The 17,011-nt window shown below is 36.5% G+C and overlaps 1 protein-coding gene across 1 annotated transcript in view; it reads left to right on the top strand.

Annotated features, from left to right (window-relative positions):
* Window positions 1–9,409: 9,409 nt before the first annotated feature.
* Window positions 9,410–17,011, top strand: part of LOC108072826 (PDGF- and VEGF-related factor 2) — an 18,133-nt gene continuing 10,531 nt past the window's right edge. Inside the window, exons 1-2 of the mRNA XM_041775951.2 lie at window positions 9,410–9,566; window positions 10,528–11,068. Coding sequence (XP_041631885.1) covers window positions 10,661–11,068 — 408 coding nt within the window. The 5' untranslated portion in view covers window positions 9,410–9,566; window positions 10,528–10,660. The remainder of the gene's footprint in view (window positions 9,567–10,527; window positions 11,069–17,011) is intronic.

Here is a 17,011-nt window from a genome sequence, read left to right as displayed (position 1 = left end):
TCATTGAACGATCGTGGCTCAATATTATGGACAGATTTAGTTAGTTTTATGGCTAGACGGGAAAGCCAATGGCCAATTATTAAGATCTACCCACAGCATCGAAACCGAAGTCGAACGACCCAATCGCCCCCGCGAAAGCGTCAAAAGTCGGCTCAATTAACATGGCATCCTTGGCTCTCCTTTTGATACCCTCGTTGAAGGTAATTTTTAAGAAAAAAAAACTAAAGTTTTGATATATGAAATGGCAATTTAACGTAAAAATAGAGCCATACATTCTGTGTTTAAGAAAAAATCTGAGTTTCAGGAAAATTTCTTTATTAATTTACATTTAAAATTTAATTTAAATATCTCATTAAGAGGTATCTATAAACTCGTAACTCCAATGACATTGCCCGTTTCATTGCAATTGATTTCCATTTCATTTGAGGCCACAGACCGATTCACAGATGGGGAGTCTTCCACAGCATCGTCGTCGTCAAGTTGGTAATAAAAATTATTATTTTGCAATTTAATTGCCAGCCGCACACAACGCCCCAAAGGCCGAGACCAGCGACTCGCTTCGGCCAGACTTCGACATCGATTTGGTCTTGAATGCGACTACCCATAATCTTGGGGGCCCCGACTTCTGCCATTCATCCCCTCCGATTTCCTCCCGCTTCCCCCCAATGCTCAGGTGATCTGCGGCTGTCTGATGCAATCTCTTGGCCATTGGCACTCGTTTCTGGCTCTGCGAGATCTGTCTGCTCCGTGCTCTGTGCTTTTTGGCCCCTTGTCATTTATCGCATTTGAATTGAAAGCTTGTAAATAACACGACGAAAAATCGAAAATCGAAATTGAAATTCGACATCGTTGCAGATTTAATTGAATTTCATCGCATATATTCGAGCCTTTAGCTATGGATTTTGGTGTGTTTTGTGAATGGGGATCGATAACGTAGGTCACAGCCTTTTGTCTGGCACACAATTTTTGGTTAATTGTCTCAGAAAATGTCGGTATTAAAGATGGGAGGAGGGTATTGCCCAAAGACAATTCCTGTGAATTCGATGATCGTCACCGGAAAGTTGAAAGCCCGGCCTCATCAATGACAATAATTTGAAATATTAATAACCTGCAGAACCTGTAATTGCAGTGAGAAACGCTAGGGCTTTTCCAGAACACAACTGAATCACAAAGATATCAATATCGAGTATGCAAATCTAAATATTGGGTACTTTTTTGGTAAATATGAGTCACTTCGCATGCAATAACCGCAGCACTTGCCAGACCTGCCAAAAAGAAGTCCAATGAGATGACTCAACACCCGGAAGCCATAAACGAAAGTGTTGCCCTTTCAAGAGATGGGAACCTTCCTTTGCTCCTGTCACAGAATCATCAGTACAGTGCAGGTCAACACACTAGAAGCAACTAAAAATTGAAAACCAAAGGAAATATTTAAAATATAAACACCGAAGACCACTGACTACTTAGCAATTTAATGATGTCCTAATTGTTTCCAGCATCTAATTAGTTTTCCAATTATTATTTTTACCTTTGCTGTACCACCTGGAAACCGCAAAAACCCCAACAGGAAAGGCAGAAGAAGACATGAGGTAAAGTTCCCCTCCTCTTCTGTCAAATGTCAGGGTCTGTACCTAACACCTTCCTACAGGCAACACATCACGCTGTGGCCATTAGGCACCTCACGCCCCAGTCCTAACCCCCGTACTCCCCCCATTTTCCCAACATTTCCACAAGTCTACAGCCCCAAAGGGGTAATAAAGACTGAAAGAGACAGGAGCCGAGGGGAAAAACCTTCTGCAGAAAAGACAAATCACATAAGCAAATTGGTTTACAATAACCGCAAACACAAAAATACAGGCAGAGGCGTCTGGCTAAGGAAGAGGCTAAAGGGGGCCTGCGAAGGGGGAAAATAGGTGGAGTGTGTAGGATAGGGACAAAGGAAAAACCGCTGGCAGACACAAATATCACAAATTTACAAAGCAATTTGCATAAAACTCATATTTTGGTGGAGCTACTTCCAGTTATTTTTTCTTCTGTCTAGTTCCCCATTTTTTCTACAAATTTTTCTTGCATATTTTTTTTTTTTGTGGCGCTTTGGGCCACGAAAGCGAAAAAAAAAATTAAACAATTTGTATGCAGAAAAAAAAGGAGACAAAACTTTGATAAACTATATGCGAAAAACAACCGTTGGCTGAGATTTCGTAATCGAGAGAGCCGGAGACCACATATGCAGATGAGGTAACCGAATGTTTACCGCCGAGGTCAACCGGCAATAGTACCAACACCTCCCAAATTAATACACTGAAAGAGAGAAGAGTTTTTTTATATTTATAAGAAATTTGATAAGAATGAGTTAATCGCGAAGCGAGCCTAAGCGTCCTTAACTGTCTGTCAGCCTGTTAAAGGACTTTTTTGGATTTAAAGTCAAGTTCTTAAGGATCAATACGTTTTTAAAACAAAACATGAACACTCTAAAACCTAAAATATGCAATTAGATGTATCAAAAACATCATTAACATTGAATTTTAACTGGAGTAACATTTATATCCTTAATTTTCTTGGTGTACCTCAACTTTTTGGCCTTTAGCAATTAAGCTACAAAACTTGGACACATTTTTGGACACACAAATCTCTGGTTGGGAAATCCGAAAATCGGAAAATCGTTGTTATTTTGTTGTTGCTTTCGATCTCCCTGTGGCCCCAACAACAAGTCACACTAATTAGTGGAAGGGGGCAAAGGTCACCAACTGTTGTGTGTCTGTTTAATCAATCAAAATGCAGTTCGTCTCGGTTTTTCGGTTTGGTTTCGGTTTCCCTATGTCAATCGGCCAGCGGAATTATTTTTGGACGTGACGAGCGACACGTTTGCCGCTAAACAAACTACCTGTCCAAGCGCACCTGAATTTTCCCCCAGTCTCACCGGGAAAACATGTCCACGTGCTCGACAACATGGTCGGCAAACAAGGGGCGGAACAGATTGAAGAAGCTGAAAAATCCGATAGGCTATACACACGATAGCAAATGGAAAACACGGTCAGCGGGAAAAACTAATGGACGGAAATGGAGGCATCACGAATTTCGAAGAGTCTGTGACCATGAGATCATTGTTTGACACACGTGCACGGCCTTACTGGTTTCAATTATAAACCAAACATTATATTCTACGGATTTTAGAATGGGGATTTGAAGAGAAAATTCTTTGAAAGCGAATGAAAAATACTCTTGAATAATCAGGAATAATTTAAAGCCTTTACAACAATTTATTTACCAAAAAAAAATCATATTTTTGACAAGAGAAAAATATAAATATTTTATAAGAATATATGTTGCTTAATCTTTCCTATTAAAATAATTGTTTAAATTTTGTCTTATTTTTAATTAATTTATAAAAGGTAAAATAAGCCTAAGTTCCATGTATCCCCCATAAAATTCAGGGTATTCCCCATTCTCCACGCCCAAGACCTCACGTAATGCTGCGATGAACTTGAACTCCGCCGACGAACAAAAAAAAAGATGGGGGAACAACAGATTTTCCTTCTGCGATAAGCAAAGGGCAGAAAAGCCGGCAGCCGACAAAAATCAAAGCATATCCTAAGGCGTCCGTTGGCTGGAAAAAAAGACAATTACTGGATCCCACTCCTGCAGAGAACTTAACCCAAGGCATGTTGAGCAAGCAAACAAACAATAACAAACACAACAGAGCAAACAAAACAGCAGAGACAACAGCCAGTCATTGTGCGAGAACGGAGAGGAAATACAGAGATAAATGCAGTTGCGATGTAAGAGCAGAGATACCAAAGGAGAAATACATAGGGAAAAATTAAACAACACTTGAGACCTACAATCTTTTAGTACTTTTTTGCTTAAATAATATATTTATATTAAATTTGTAACAGTGTTATTTAGATATATTATTGACAAGTATTTTTAGGCTTATTATAAATTAAAAATATTAAAATTGCTTTACTTATAAGTTAAAAAGAGAGAATTCAATAGGGAAACTCTAGAAAAACCACAGATATACTAGGAAAAATAAGAGCCAGCGGAAAGGCGTGCCTCTGATAGATATCTATTTTAAAGTCTGGTTTGGGAGTTCTCCAAACATACATATATTTCCATTTATTACACTTTTCTCCGCTTCACTTGAGAACTTTGAACTTGCTATCAAGAGATATCAAGATCCCAGCAATTTGACCTAAATTTCCCATCGCTGATTCTCTCTTGGCCAAGTGACCAAAAATAAACCGCATTAATCATCAAATGTAAAAGCAGCCAAGCCAAAAAATAGGAGCAAACAAAAATCAGAAGCCAATTGCAGACACTTGTTGCTAGTACCTCTCCCCACCAAAAAAGGCGGCCGGGAAAATTGCCAAGGGGCGGAAAACGAAGAAAACTGACATCAGGCAACTGTCGCCAAATTGGCTTTGGCTTGGCGCCTCAGAAGAAAACGAAATACGAGTATATATGCAGATGTGCATATGGGAAAATAAAAACATTAGCACAGTTTGGGTTTTTATGTACCCCAAAAGACACCAAAGTGATACCGAAATCTGACAGAAAATATCTATTTTGTGTGGGTTATGAAGACAACTTTGGCTGCCCTTTTAAAAATGATGAAAAAAGTAAAACAAATATTTCTAAGATATCTCAAAGAAATAAGTAAATATTTAGATTTCTTTGGTTTAAATAATTTAAATATAAACATATATTTTTTAACATCAATAAGCCAGCCAAGAGAGCTGTTTCCATTGCTAACAAAATCACGCTACTCTCTTACTTTTTGGCCGGAAGACATAAGCCAAATAAACACTTGCGCTGGCTGCCAAAAGGAAACCAAGCAATTAATATCAATGAGAGAGCCCACGCACAGAAAGCCGCAGAAAATGTCATAAAAAAATAGCCACAAGAACCGCTGGCAAATAATATAGTCGTAAAAAAATAAGCCACAAAGTGGAGTCTCTCGGCCGCCTTGCATCATCGCCAATTGCCAGACGCAATAAAAAAAAAATAACTTGGCAACTTGCGGCACGTCGTCTGACACGCCCCCTGCCCGCTACATGCAGTACACTGCAAAAAAAAATTATAAAGATATATTAAAACTTGAATAGAGAAACTTTTAGTTCTTGGGAGAAGAAAATAAATAAAGAGTTTTAAAAAACGAAGAAAATAAAACAAAATAAAGCAACAGAAATTAAGAACTAACCAATCTATGTAAATATTTAAATTATCTTTATAATTTATATTAACATATGTAAGTTTTCTATATTTAAAAGAAAAAGTATTGTAGATTTATTGTAAAAACATATCCCTTGAGCTCATTCTTTCCCTCAGATAAAGATATTTCATATTTTTGTAATTATTGTTGTTAAAATGTGGCTTATCAAATAAACAAATACAAAACTATACTTTAATTTTCCCTTGTGTAAATATAGTATACACACATGTATCATCATCGCGTCGTGTGTCGCGATTTCGACTCCGTCATGGCATTTATTTTTAGGTTGCTAGTTGCCGCCGTCGTGTCTCGTTTTTCGATTGGTTTCGCTGCCAAATTATTTGTACATTTCATTTGATTTACTTGCAAATTCACTGGCACAGTTTCGAGCCAGTAGGCCAGCTGGCCGAGACTGTAACGATTTTCCCTCCTTTGTGACTTTTATTGCTACCTTTTCGAACGCATAAAACCAGCAGACAATTTGCCAGAGCCCCAATCTATTAAGCCCGGCAGCGGCCATAAATCTCAAAGCTCTTTGGAACCCTTATAATTTGTTTATTGTTTGCACATTTGACAATCTCTGTGGATATTAGGAGACCAAACATAATTTATATTTACCTAAATTGCAAAATGTTTAGTCAGTCCAAGTTTTTAGATATATGTATTAAGAAAAATATCTATACTCTTGTAAACAATTAAAGCTTATAATCCAATTTAACTGTACATTTATTTAGATAAATTATTACTTAAGTTGCTTTAAATTATTATAAATAAATTCCTAAAATACATATTAAAATGTATAAAATAACTTAAAAGTTTTCATATTTTTTGGAGTGCCTCTGCAAGCAAAGTGCAAATCACTGGGATTAGTTTTCTCAAATATTCACACGTCCCGCGGCTAGAGATCTTGCTGGAACCATAAAAGGCATTAACAGATATTTGGCCCAAGCAAACAGCCAAGCACTAAGCCCAGAGCCGCATTTCATATACAGACCAGACAGACACATTTTCCACTTTCACTAATTGTCAATTCTGTGGCTCGATCGGAAGAAAATAAAAACCGCACACTGAGAAACTGGAACAGCTCAACTGAATAGAAAGAGAAGAAATTACAGATGGGGAAAAATATAAGGGGACTGAGTTGACTGATAAGTAAACGATCACTCTTCTTAACGCCCGCGCATGATGGAGAAGAGATTATATTGTAATGCATTGGGGCACTCTCCATTTGTTGTAACTCCTTGAGGAGGATTCAGATCTGGAAATGGTAATTCAGATGGCCTGGACTCACTCGATTCAGTTGAAAAAATAGAGCATGTACAAAGATATGACAAATATATTAAAGATTCAAAGTAAGTCTTGGCCTAAATGAGTAATTTTTGTTAATACTATCATCCAAAATTCTTACATAAATATTAATTACAGTTCGTAAACATCAAACAAAAGTTCACAAGAATTACACTTTCATGAATATTGTTTCATTTAAATAGTTAACAAATTGGTCATAACTAAAATAACATATAAATAAAGATAAGAATGCAATCTCATGATATTCTATACATTCGACCTTAAATATATCTCAAGATCCTCATTATTTTACTTCTTTCAAAATTACTATTCAATGAGTAAGCGGTGAATCACTTTAGAATTGGTAAATTGGTTTACTTATGTCATCGATTCAGGGTCAGATCTCTGTTTTCTCTATTTGAATTCCCTCTAAAGACAAAAAATGTGGTTATAGAAATGAAAATACATACATATATCAAAAAGTGTTTGCACAAATGACAGATAACCATTGCGGCTTCAAGAAATGTGGAATACGAAATTCAGATCAGGCGACACATATGCAAATTTCACATTGTGGGTGTAGGCTGAAAAGTGCACTGAAAAATCCACTGAAGAAAAAGTAAGTTATAGAATTATAATCTTAAAAATTCACTAAAGGAAATTTAACTAATGAAAAAATAAACTGGTGAAGAGTTCACCTCGGAGTTAAAAATAGCACTGATTACTAATAGAAAAAATTCAATGGGAAAGAAAACAGAAATTAAAAATTAATAAAAACTTATTGGTGAAAAATTAAGCAGTAAAAATATTCTGAAAATATACTTAGGTCAAAAATTCAGCTGTTTAAATATATTAAGGAAAATTCACTAGCAAAAAATTCTCTGAATTCACAGATTCCTTTCACAGGGCATATTCCGGAAGAAGGCGTAGTGGGTGTGCTTTGGGGTCTGAGACCCTGTCACATATTTGCCGATGGTGTTGACTGAAAAGAGAGTAGACAGCTGAAGCTGACAGAATTCTACAAACCTATTAAAGATTATTGGCCTGGTGCGAAGTCAGCTACGCCCACGAGCCACGCCCCCATTGCGTCCAAGGGCGGGAGCTCTCAAGTGTTGCACAACAAAGTGTGTGATTGGAAAGCTACTATATAGAAATTTGAATACTCTAAGAAAATATTAATGAACTTTATTATATTTTAGACACTTTTCATAGCTCTTGACCAAAAGAGAAAATTTAAGAAACACAATAATATCTATCAACAAATTATAGCTTTTTAGCTTTATTGAAAAAAATGAATTTACATCTTATTTTAAGTTAAAAATGTTGCTATTTTATAATTCCTCAAAAATCTGAGAGCATTAAATAATAATATTTCCATTGAAAAGGGTAAAAACTTTTTGTCAGCTCGACTGATTGACGGTAGCGTTGAAAGCCGTTGTCCATCATCAGCACCCCAAGAATTGAGAATTGAGAACTGGGAACTAAGATGGGGAGAAGTCTCCACCGAGAATTCTCGACTTAGAAGCGAGAAATGAAATGCAAATGCATGGATGCAGATATCTGGCTTTTTTTGGTTTTCCTCGCTCACTTGACAGAGATCATTAATAAGATTTATGCGCTATTAGCAGAACCAGCCACAGGCCATAAATAAGACGAAACCGCCGAGGATTTGAGCACATCTCCAAGTGGAAACCTGTTGACAGGCAAAGCCAACCCAACCGACATCTGGAGCTGAATCACCTCGTTCGCACATAGCATTCGCATATAAAAAAATAAAAATAAAATAAAATAAGGAAGCCCAAGAAAGATAAGCATATTTGTAATTGGCCTGTAAATGAGGCTTTAATTGTCGCCACCTCAGTATGCAGTTGATAAATTGTATAACATTTTACAAGATACTATTGAAGATCAGGCAACCAATTAAAATTTATTATTTGTAGTGTTTATGGAGCTAAAAAATATCAGACAGAGACTAAAAGCAAGCCTTTAACTAAATGCAAATTTTAATAATCCTATGAAAACCCTCTCTAAGTGCCAAGATTCTCTAATTTCATCAGCCATTGATTACGTCAGTATTACTTTCGTACATAAGACTATATATTATATAGAAATAGGAAAAATATAGAATATAGAAGATGATGTAATAGTTGATCTGCAAAAATTTACCTTTACTTTACCTTATTAGTCATTCAAATTAGGCCTGAAATGTGATACAAAATGCAATTACAAAATTATAATTATGTATTTTTTGAGTTAGATGAATTAGATTGAGTTTATGATAAAAATAATTATGCATAAGTAAACATTAAAATTTAAATCGGAGTCTTCAGACTGGACAACTGCCTAAAGTTATTCATTCAAAACTTTTGACTACGTAATTAAATAATTAAAAATACTTTGTGCATTAATATATTTTAGCTTCTTTACTCTTGACTCTTTTTCATTTGCAAATGTTTAAATATAATTCTGAAATTTATGATCAGCCAAAATTAATTAAAATTATTTCCAAGAACTCCTCAAAGTGACTCACGCATTCAAGAGAGGGACAAAGAGAACGAGTGCAGTTCGCTCTTAAAAAGAAAGCACAGGTACCGCATCAATACACTCAGAAAAGTTACCATAAAGTTTACTTATATTTCATATACCATAAATGTAACTTTTTTGTTTAGTTTCTTAATTATAAACTTTTATAAAAAGGAAAATAAAACAAAGTATCATAAAATATATGGTTTTGTGGTAGCCAAAAGTTGTATGTACGTGTTGAGTAAGTACATAAACCTAGTACACATTTTCTCACAGTGCACAAAATGCGATCGTCTGAAAGAGCAAAGAGAGCGGAGAGAGAGCTTTTCACGGCATAATAGGCTGCTGCGAATCGGCAATTCCATTCAGATAGCCGGCAGACTTCATCGTGTGAACATCGCCTCGTTCGTTCGGTCAGATACAGATACATTTCAAGTTCGGTTCTGAAAAATCACAAAAATCCAAATTCAATAAATTGTGAAAGTACATGAAAAAAGAAGAAATAAGAAAGAAAGCCACGCAGAAGAATTGTGCAAAAAAGGTGCCTTATTAAGATTAATATTAAATTATAAAAAACAGTGTTTTAATTTCATCACAAAAAAAAATTATCAAGTGCTTAAAGAGTAAACCTAAACAAATATAATTTAAACAAGGCTTTAAAGTAATTTTTACATTTACAAGTAAAAAGATCTATAAAAACCCTAAAAATACCGGTGATAATTTTTATATATATCAATAAATTGATAACAAATTTCAATGAATTTATAAACAAATCCAAAGCAATGATTTAAAATTGATTACTTTTTATAAAATATTTGCAAATGTACAACTTTTAAAAGTATATTTGGGTTGCCCAAACACAAACACGTTTTTTTAACGTGTTGCCGGCTGTGCCACGATTATTTATTTTATTTGTGACGACCAGACAACAGCAAACAAATTTATTATAAATAAAAAAAAGGTGTATGTTTTTTTGTGGTGTTTCGCTACCATTTGCAATACTTGTATCGCATCCGACAAATTCGCCGATTCTGTGCAGCTGTGCGTTAAAAGCGAAGGCGTGTGCCAAAAAATAAACATTAAGCTGCCAAAAATATTTAGCAACTTGTTAGACACGGAAAATTCTCTGACAAGTCGGGGGCGGGGGAGGGAAATAATCGTCAGCCCACGAAAAATTCAATTAGCAAGACTAAAATAAATGCCTCATTTGTCTGGTTAAATATATATAATTGTCTGCTTAAAAAACGGATAGATAAAAATAAGATAAATAATTGGAGGGTGACAAATAAAAAGCAGCTTATAAAAAATGCAAATGAATTAAGTGGGACAAATTACTTAATTAATGGAAAATAAAAACTGAAACATACATTTTCAATGCAGTGACTTTTGACAGTAATTTAAACATAAACAAATTATCAAATGAAATATAATATTTATAAAAAAAAGTAAAAAGGTTTTACACCAAAAAATATAAAACCAATTCTAAATTTATTTAATTTCAGTAAAGTGCCCAGTGAAGTGTGTGTGTGGCAAAAATGCCCAAGAGAATTTAATGAGATCAGAGTGCTAGCTAAAATTCAAATCAAATTATCAAAGAATACCTAAAAATACTCGAATAAAAATACTCAACTCAAAATGAATCTCCGCATCCTGCTGCTCATGATCTCGATGAACACGATCCTCGCCTATTCCACCTGGCCGATTCGCACCTCATCGGCGCTTGACACGCATAATAATCACCTTGACGTGAGGAATTCGACCTTGTTCGTGCCCAGGTCCACCTCCCATCCACCCACGCACAACAACCACAACAACGAGGAAGATGAAGAGGACTATGACTACGGCGAGGATCAAGAGGATCATGAGCCCACCAATGTGGCCTTGTTGTTTCACAAGCGGGTGCCACGTCACCCGGGCAACCAGGCAGTGTCGCGCCTCCAGTCTCCGTCCCGCAGACTCAGCTTCAACGTCAACGCCCCCTGGCAGCAGAATGATAACGATAATCACCTCAATTGGCACAGTAACGCCGACGAGAACGAGGGGGTAAGTCTTTCATCTTGAGACTCTAATCTCGCATCTGAGGCAAACACTTTGGTGGAACCATAAAGGCGCTCCATGTCGTCGTCCTGTTGACACGCTTCATTCTTTGCACTTTACGATTATTTAAAGTTAAATATAAATATAAACTAAATATAACTATCTGGGCAGGGTTTTTACTATATTTTCTTGGTATTCGAGGAGTAAAATAAACCATACTTTGGTATGATTTATATAAAGAGATCTTAGATTTATATATGTAAATATTACACAAAATATTACTCATAGAGCCTACATAAGCTCTCTAGGCCTTTTCAACTCTAGATTCCAACTAGACTTTCAAGTAATGAATCTTGTTGTAATCAGAATAATTAAAGTGTCACCTATTTGCTGCCAAGCTAGGCATATTTTTCGCACTTGCTCATGCAAATAAATTCCGAAAGTCGTCTCTTCGGTATCTCTGCAGTGACTTGTGTTGCGCATTAGAATCGGAGAATCGGAATGGAAATCATAATCGGCATCGGAACGAGAGATGGCTCACCTTGAACCCCGGGGGCTGTGAGCGGCTTGATACCGGGTGACTAACCCTGGCAGTAGCAATCGCTCCGATCTTCAAGCCTCTCTCGCCGATTGCAAATCGAAGATCACAGATCGAAAGGCCCACCCAAATGGCTGAGGAGGATCGAAAAGAAGGAGTTATACAACGGCGGCAATTATGAAACGTATTGCGGCAGGTAGGAGCCACCAATTTGGTTAACAAGGCAATTTGGCGGTGCTTTTAACTCGAGAGATCCCTGCCCAACAATCGGTTTCACTTTCCGGCCTGGCCTGGCCTGTAATTGTGCCGCCCGAGAAGGGGGATCTCTGGCAGAACCTGTCTCTGTCTCTGCTGTTATTTTACTTTTTCCATATATATATTTTTTTTCTGCCGGTTCCATGGTCGACAGCTGGTCGACGATCAACAATCGCCAGTGATCACAGAGGGAGTGAGGGATAAAAGCAGAGGGGTTTGTTAAAGGGACCCTAAAGAGATCACTTTCCGTTATGGTGGTCCCTTCGTTAATTGCCCTAATTGACAACTTGTAACTGTTAACTGCCGCTCTTAAAGTGAAATCAATCGTGGGGATTTCCTGGGGGCCCATTTTCTTTGATATACATTGATTATTTTTGCAATTTAAATTAAACCCAATTAAAACCCAAAACAAAAACACTTTCAAATCTGGAATTCCCCGAACAAGCACACACAATCAGCAGATATATAAATCGAAGCTGATTACGAGATGGCGACAAACGTGCTCTGTTTGATTCTTAGTTCTCACTCAGATTCCCCCAGACATATTCTGCCTTATCTCTGGGCATACAAATATATATATAAACATATATATACAACTTTATACAAGTATGATCCAATGCCACAGCTACTTTAATAAGCTCTCACGATATGTTGAGGGGAGGACTGGGGTTGGAATGGGGTTTCCGATGCACTCAGGCGGCATAAAAAGCTTATGGTCTGTGGTCATGATTTTACCTGAATAACCAAACCACCTCACCTAGCCCCCTTCTTCCCTTTGACCTCTTAAAAGAGGAATTTAATATCTGCTCGTTGGAACTGCATTTTCTGCAATACGCTTTTCCCCTTCCACCCACAGTTTTCCGCCCTGCAGTTTCTGGCAAACTCCACACATATCATTCCATCATTTCTCCCCGTGTGTTTACTCTTTCCCTGTTTATTTGCAACCACATTCCATACGCATAACTGCACTGAGATTAAGAACTCAGAATGGGTCGCATTCAGCCCAAGAGCTTAGACATTCCAGGACAGGACAGGTGAGGTTTCCCTGAAATCTCACATAAATTCGAAATTTAGAAAGGAAAATTATGAAAAATTGCAACCAAGTCTCAAGCTTTTAATAATGAAACAAAATATGTGACACTGCAAACTGGCCAGAATATAAATACAAACTATATTCATCGATTAATCAAGAACTTTGTTGCTCTATCACAAGGTCTATAAAATGTAAATTTTTTATATTTTTAGACCAATGTGCGATTAATATGACTTGATCTAGTCGTTAGCATCGCTAGACATATAGTAATTGTATAATCGCAATAGTTGAATGACTAGAAAATGCATTTATCTTAGAGGGAATGGGAATGAAAATAGGTCACCTTATCTAAAAATAAAAACGTAAAGTGAACAGTTCTTTGGTATAAATATAAAGAAAATAGAGCAAAGTAAACCTAAACTATATGTAGCTTAATCAACATCTGCCCTTGAACTCAAATGATAAGACCTGGCAATTTCGAAAAATAATAAAAAAACGCAGACCAAGTGTTCCAGGAATTAATGCTAATTATAGTAATTACTGTATATAATTTAAATTGAAGGAAATGCTGCCAATCTTTCAAAGAGAAAATTGAGTGACATATGAAACTATATAAGAAGTTTACTTGTGGAAAAGGGTTTTAAATGTTATAAGAAAGGGATACAAAATATATATTACTTACCAATAAGCAAGAATGAATTTTTAAAATAATTAATTATAGAAAAACCTATCATAATTAATATTTCAAATGCTCCAGTCCCTATCATCTGCAAATATTTAGGAATATTTCTAAACAGTCTCCATTTAAGCTTTTCATTTCTAACGAAATGCAAATATTTTCCAGAAAAAAATCCTAACAACACTTTGCAATTGAAATCATTTCAATTTCGTTTCGTCGGCGAATCGAGAAATAAACACAAAGTTCTTCTCTGCGCCCCCATAAAATTCCCATTCCCCATCAAAAATTTGTTGACCCCATCTATTGCCACACAGAGTTGAACGATGAAATCTGTTGCCACGCACTGCTATATAGCCGGGGGATAGTGTAAATATCTGGGGGACTTCATGATTTATTGGCAATCTTAATGTGACGCGCTTTTCCATAAAAAAAATAGAAGAAACAAAATATTAAAAAAAAAAGGCTAATGACAAGCAAATCGGCTTATGACATAATGGCAAACCACTTTCGGGCGGTCTACATAGCACACATAGACATATATAACAACGATCTGGCCATGATTTATAGTCCTACCGAAATAAAGTATATAATGCGGAAGCTCTAAATTTATATGGCAAATCTATAAAGTTTTATATTATTAATTCCGATGCTGTATCGTCGCGGCGTCTAATGAACGTGGAAAACGAGGGGCGGAAAAAGAGGGTGAGGAATGTGTGGGGAAACTGGTCTGGTCGCCAGCCTAATAAATTAAGACCCGAAAAGTTCACGCTTTTGGCAAACGGACATAATTTAGTGGCCCCGACTGTGCGAACTAGCTGATTGATCGCCGGCGACTTGTTGGCCATTAAGCGGGCCGTGCGCCAAGAGTCACGCAATTAAGACCCACCAGCAAATATAAATCACGGCCAAGACGAGGCCTTAATACACTCCACGCTCGCATAAATCATATAAATTCCTTTGTTCTAAATTTAATAGGAAAACCTCTCCTTTTGTGATCTATGTTTTGCAGGAAATCAAAGGGACTTAAAGCGTTTGAAAAAATATGAAGAAATAGTTTGCATTCTTTGGATTTTTATTTCATTCAATAATTTATGTGGTGTGACAGCTAAAAGATCATTTAATCTTAAGGGAATATATACCTTAACCAACTCATTTAAATTAAAAATAAATTTTGCACATTTCCATTTACTTTTTGCTCACATGTCTCACAAAAAAGTCAATATTTCCTCCGTGTCGGCCAGTGTATCGCCTTTTGATAAATTCAAACAAATTGCAGATTGAAAAGTCAATCTAGAGCAGGCCAGACAAGTCGGGAGATCGGTGGATCGATCGGTACATTGGTGGAGCAGCAACGTTTCAATCTCTTGGGCAATCTAGCGGCAATCTATCGGTGCGTGTGGGCGTTGCAATTAGAAGAGTCAGACATCCCCGACACTCCCATGCCCCTACACCCCAGGTCCCCAGGTCCCCAGGTCCCCAGATCCCCTGCCATTTGCCCAGACATGTTCTTCGATTCGACGTCTCGACTGGCAATCAGTCTCCAGATCGATCCCTCTGCGACTTGGGGCCTCCGATGAAGATGATGATGCATCAGTTTCACATTTCCGGCATTTGCTGAGACTTGCAACATGTTGCAGCAACTTCTGTTGTGACTGGGCCGACTTAATTGGGAGGCGCCTCCTCGAAATCGATTGCTGATTCATCTTTAGACAGGGATGCAATTCGATTACAAAGGGGGGATATTTTCGATAGAGAATTCGATAGCCAAATTAAGGTTTCAAGAGTGAGGAAAAACTTATTGAAGATTTTTCAAGGATTTTTGATTTTTAATAATCTGAAAAACTGTTTGATCTGTTCTTGTTTCCATACAAGGAATTTAAAAACTACGTGTTATAAAAAAATCGAATCGAACGAATCGAAATTAATAATCATTTACCTCATAATCGAAAGTTAATAGAAGTTTTATAATTTAATTTACCAATAATTAAAGACATTATTAAACCACCTTAATTACAAGAAAAAAATAGAGAGCTTTCAATTAGTAAGTCAATAGTTTTTATAGATAATTTTCCACCTCCAAAGTGTAACTGCTCCATTTCGCTTTGCTTTAACGACAAAAGCCCTGATATTTGGTGGCCTGTTCTCTTACCATAAACCAGCTAGGCTCTGTCATTGACATTGGATGGATATTATGGCCATTTACGGTCCCAAAGGCGGCGGCATCTTTGCTTTCTGATTTTAGCTTTTTGCGCTCATGCTTTCCGTTTGGCTGCTTTCGTTTTCGCAGTCGGCCGAAAGCAAACAAATATAAAATTGTCATAATAAACGGAGACGGCGGCAGCGGCAGATTTCGCGGCTACATTCGCTCGTTAAAAATTAAAAAGCATTTTATACTTACGGCCGGTCCTTTTTTCGCATTTCTCTTATGTTTCACTGGGTGTCTCTGTATAAAAAAAAATAAACTTGCCCCGCTAAAAAGTATAAAATTGTATGGGCTTTTAATGCGAGTAGTTTCAATTGAGATATAAAAAAAGGAAAACGCCGAGTAAATATATGCAAAGTGTTGCTTATTTTTAATTACTTAAGTTTATGACCGAATTTTTTTTAAAAGAAGGGGCGCCGAGTGCCTGCCTAATTGGTACTTTTATGTCAAAAAAAGAAAAGAGAGCACAATGAGAAACTGAAATTAAGCATACGCCATGTGGTCCAGCCTATTTGCCACTTTGCAGGGGTGTGTGTGTGTGTCTGGGCCATGTTTACAATTCTAAAAAAGAAAAAAAAAGAACACTGAATAAGAGAATCGAGGCGGACAATTTCCAACACGCTGCTCGGCTGCGCTTTTTCGTACATTTTCAGTGCTTAGCTTTTAGCCAAATTGCAATTGCTACATTTTTGCATCTCGCGGCAACTCGCATTCAACACAAATTAAGAAAACACTGACGGAAAGGCCTTTAAAAACGCGAATCAGTGAATTTTTTACGATGACAACGAACTGGGAATCCCCTAGAAAATGAAATTGTATATGCAAAATTCAAGTGAAAGGAAAACATCAATGAATCTTTATTCATTTCAATGAAGAATAATGCAAAGTATTCATTCAATAATATAGATGCCAGTGAACTTTGTGGTAATTAAATTAATTATTGTGGCTTTAATTTTTTATAATAAAATTATGACACATCATTTTGTACTCTTTATTAAATGAGATATATATTTATTGTTACATTTAATGCGAAATATAATGTATTGATCTATTATCTAAAAGAAAAGTATAATCTTGAGATATTCCAAAGTCTAATGCTAAATCCATCTTAAGAAATATTTCAAAAATACATATATTTCACCACAGTCAAGTGCTTTCTCTCATTGAGTTACTTATCGCGAATATCGTCATGCCCCGCGGGGTTAAAATTCTAATTTAGCAAAAGCAATTCATTGTGAAGC

Source organism: Drosophila kikkawai, chromosome 2L (assembly GCF_030179895.1).
Source record: "Drosophila kikkawai strain 14028-0561.14 chromosome 2L, DkikHiC1v2, whole genome shotgun sequence".
Classification (NCBI taxonomy): domain Eukaryota; kingdom Metazoa; phylum Arthropoda; class Insecta; order Diptera; family Drosophilidae; genus Drosophila; species Drosophila kikkawai.
The sequence above is the reverse complement of the archived record's forward strand: the minus strand, read 5'-3'. Positions and strand labels throughout refer to the sequence as shown.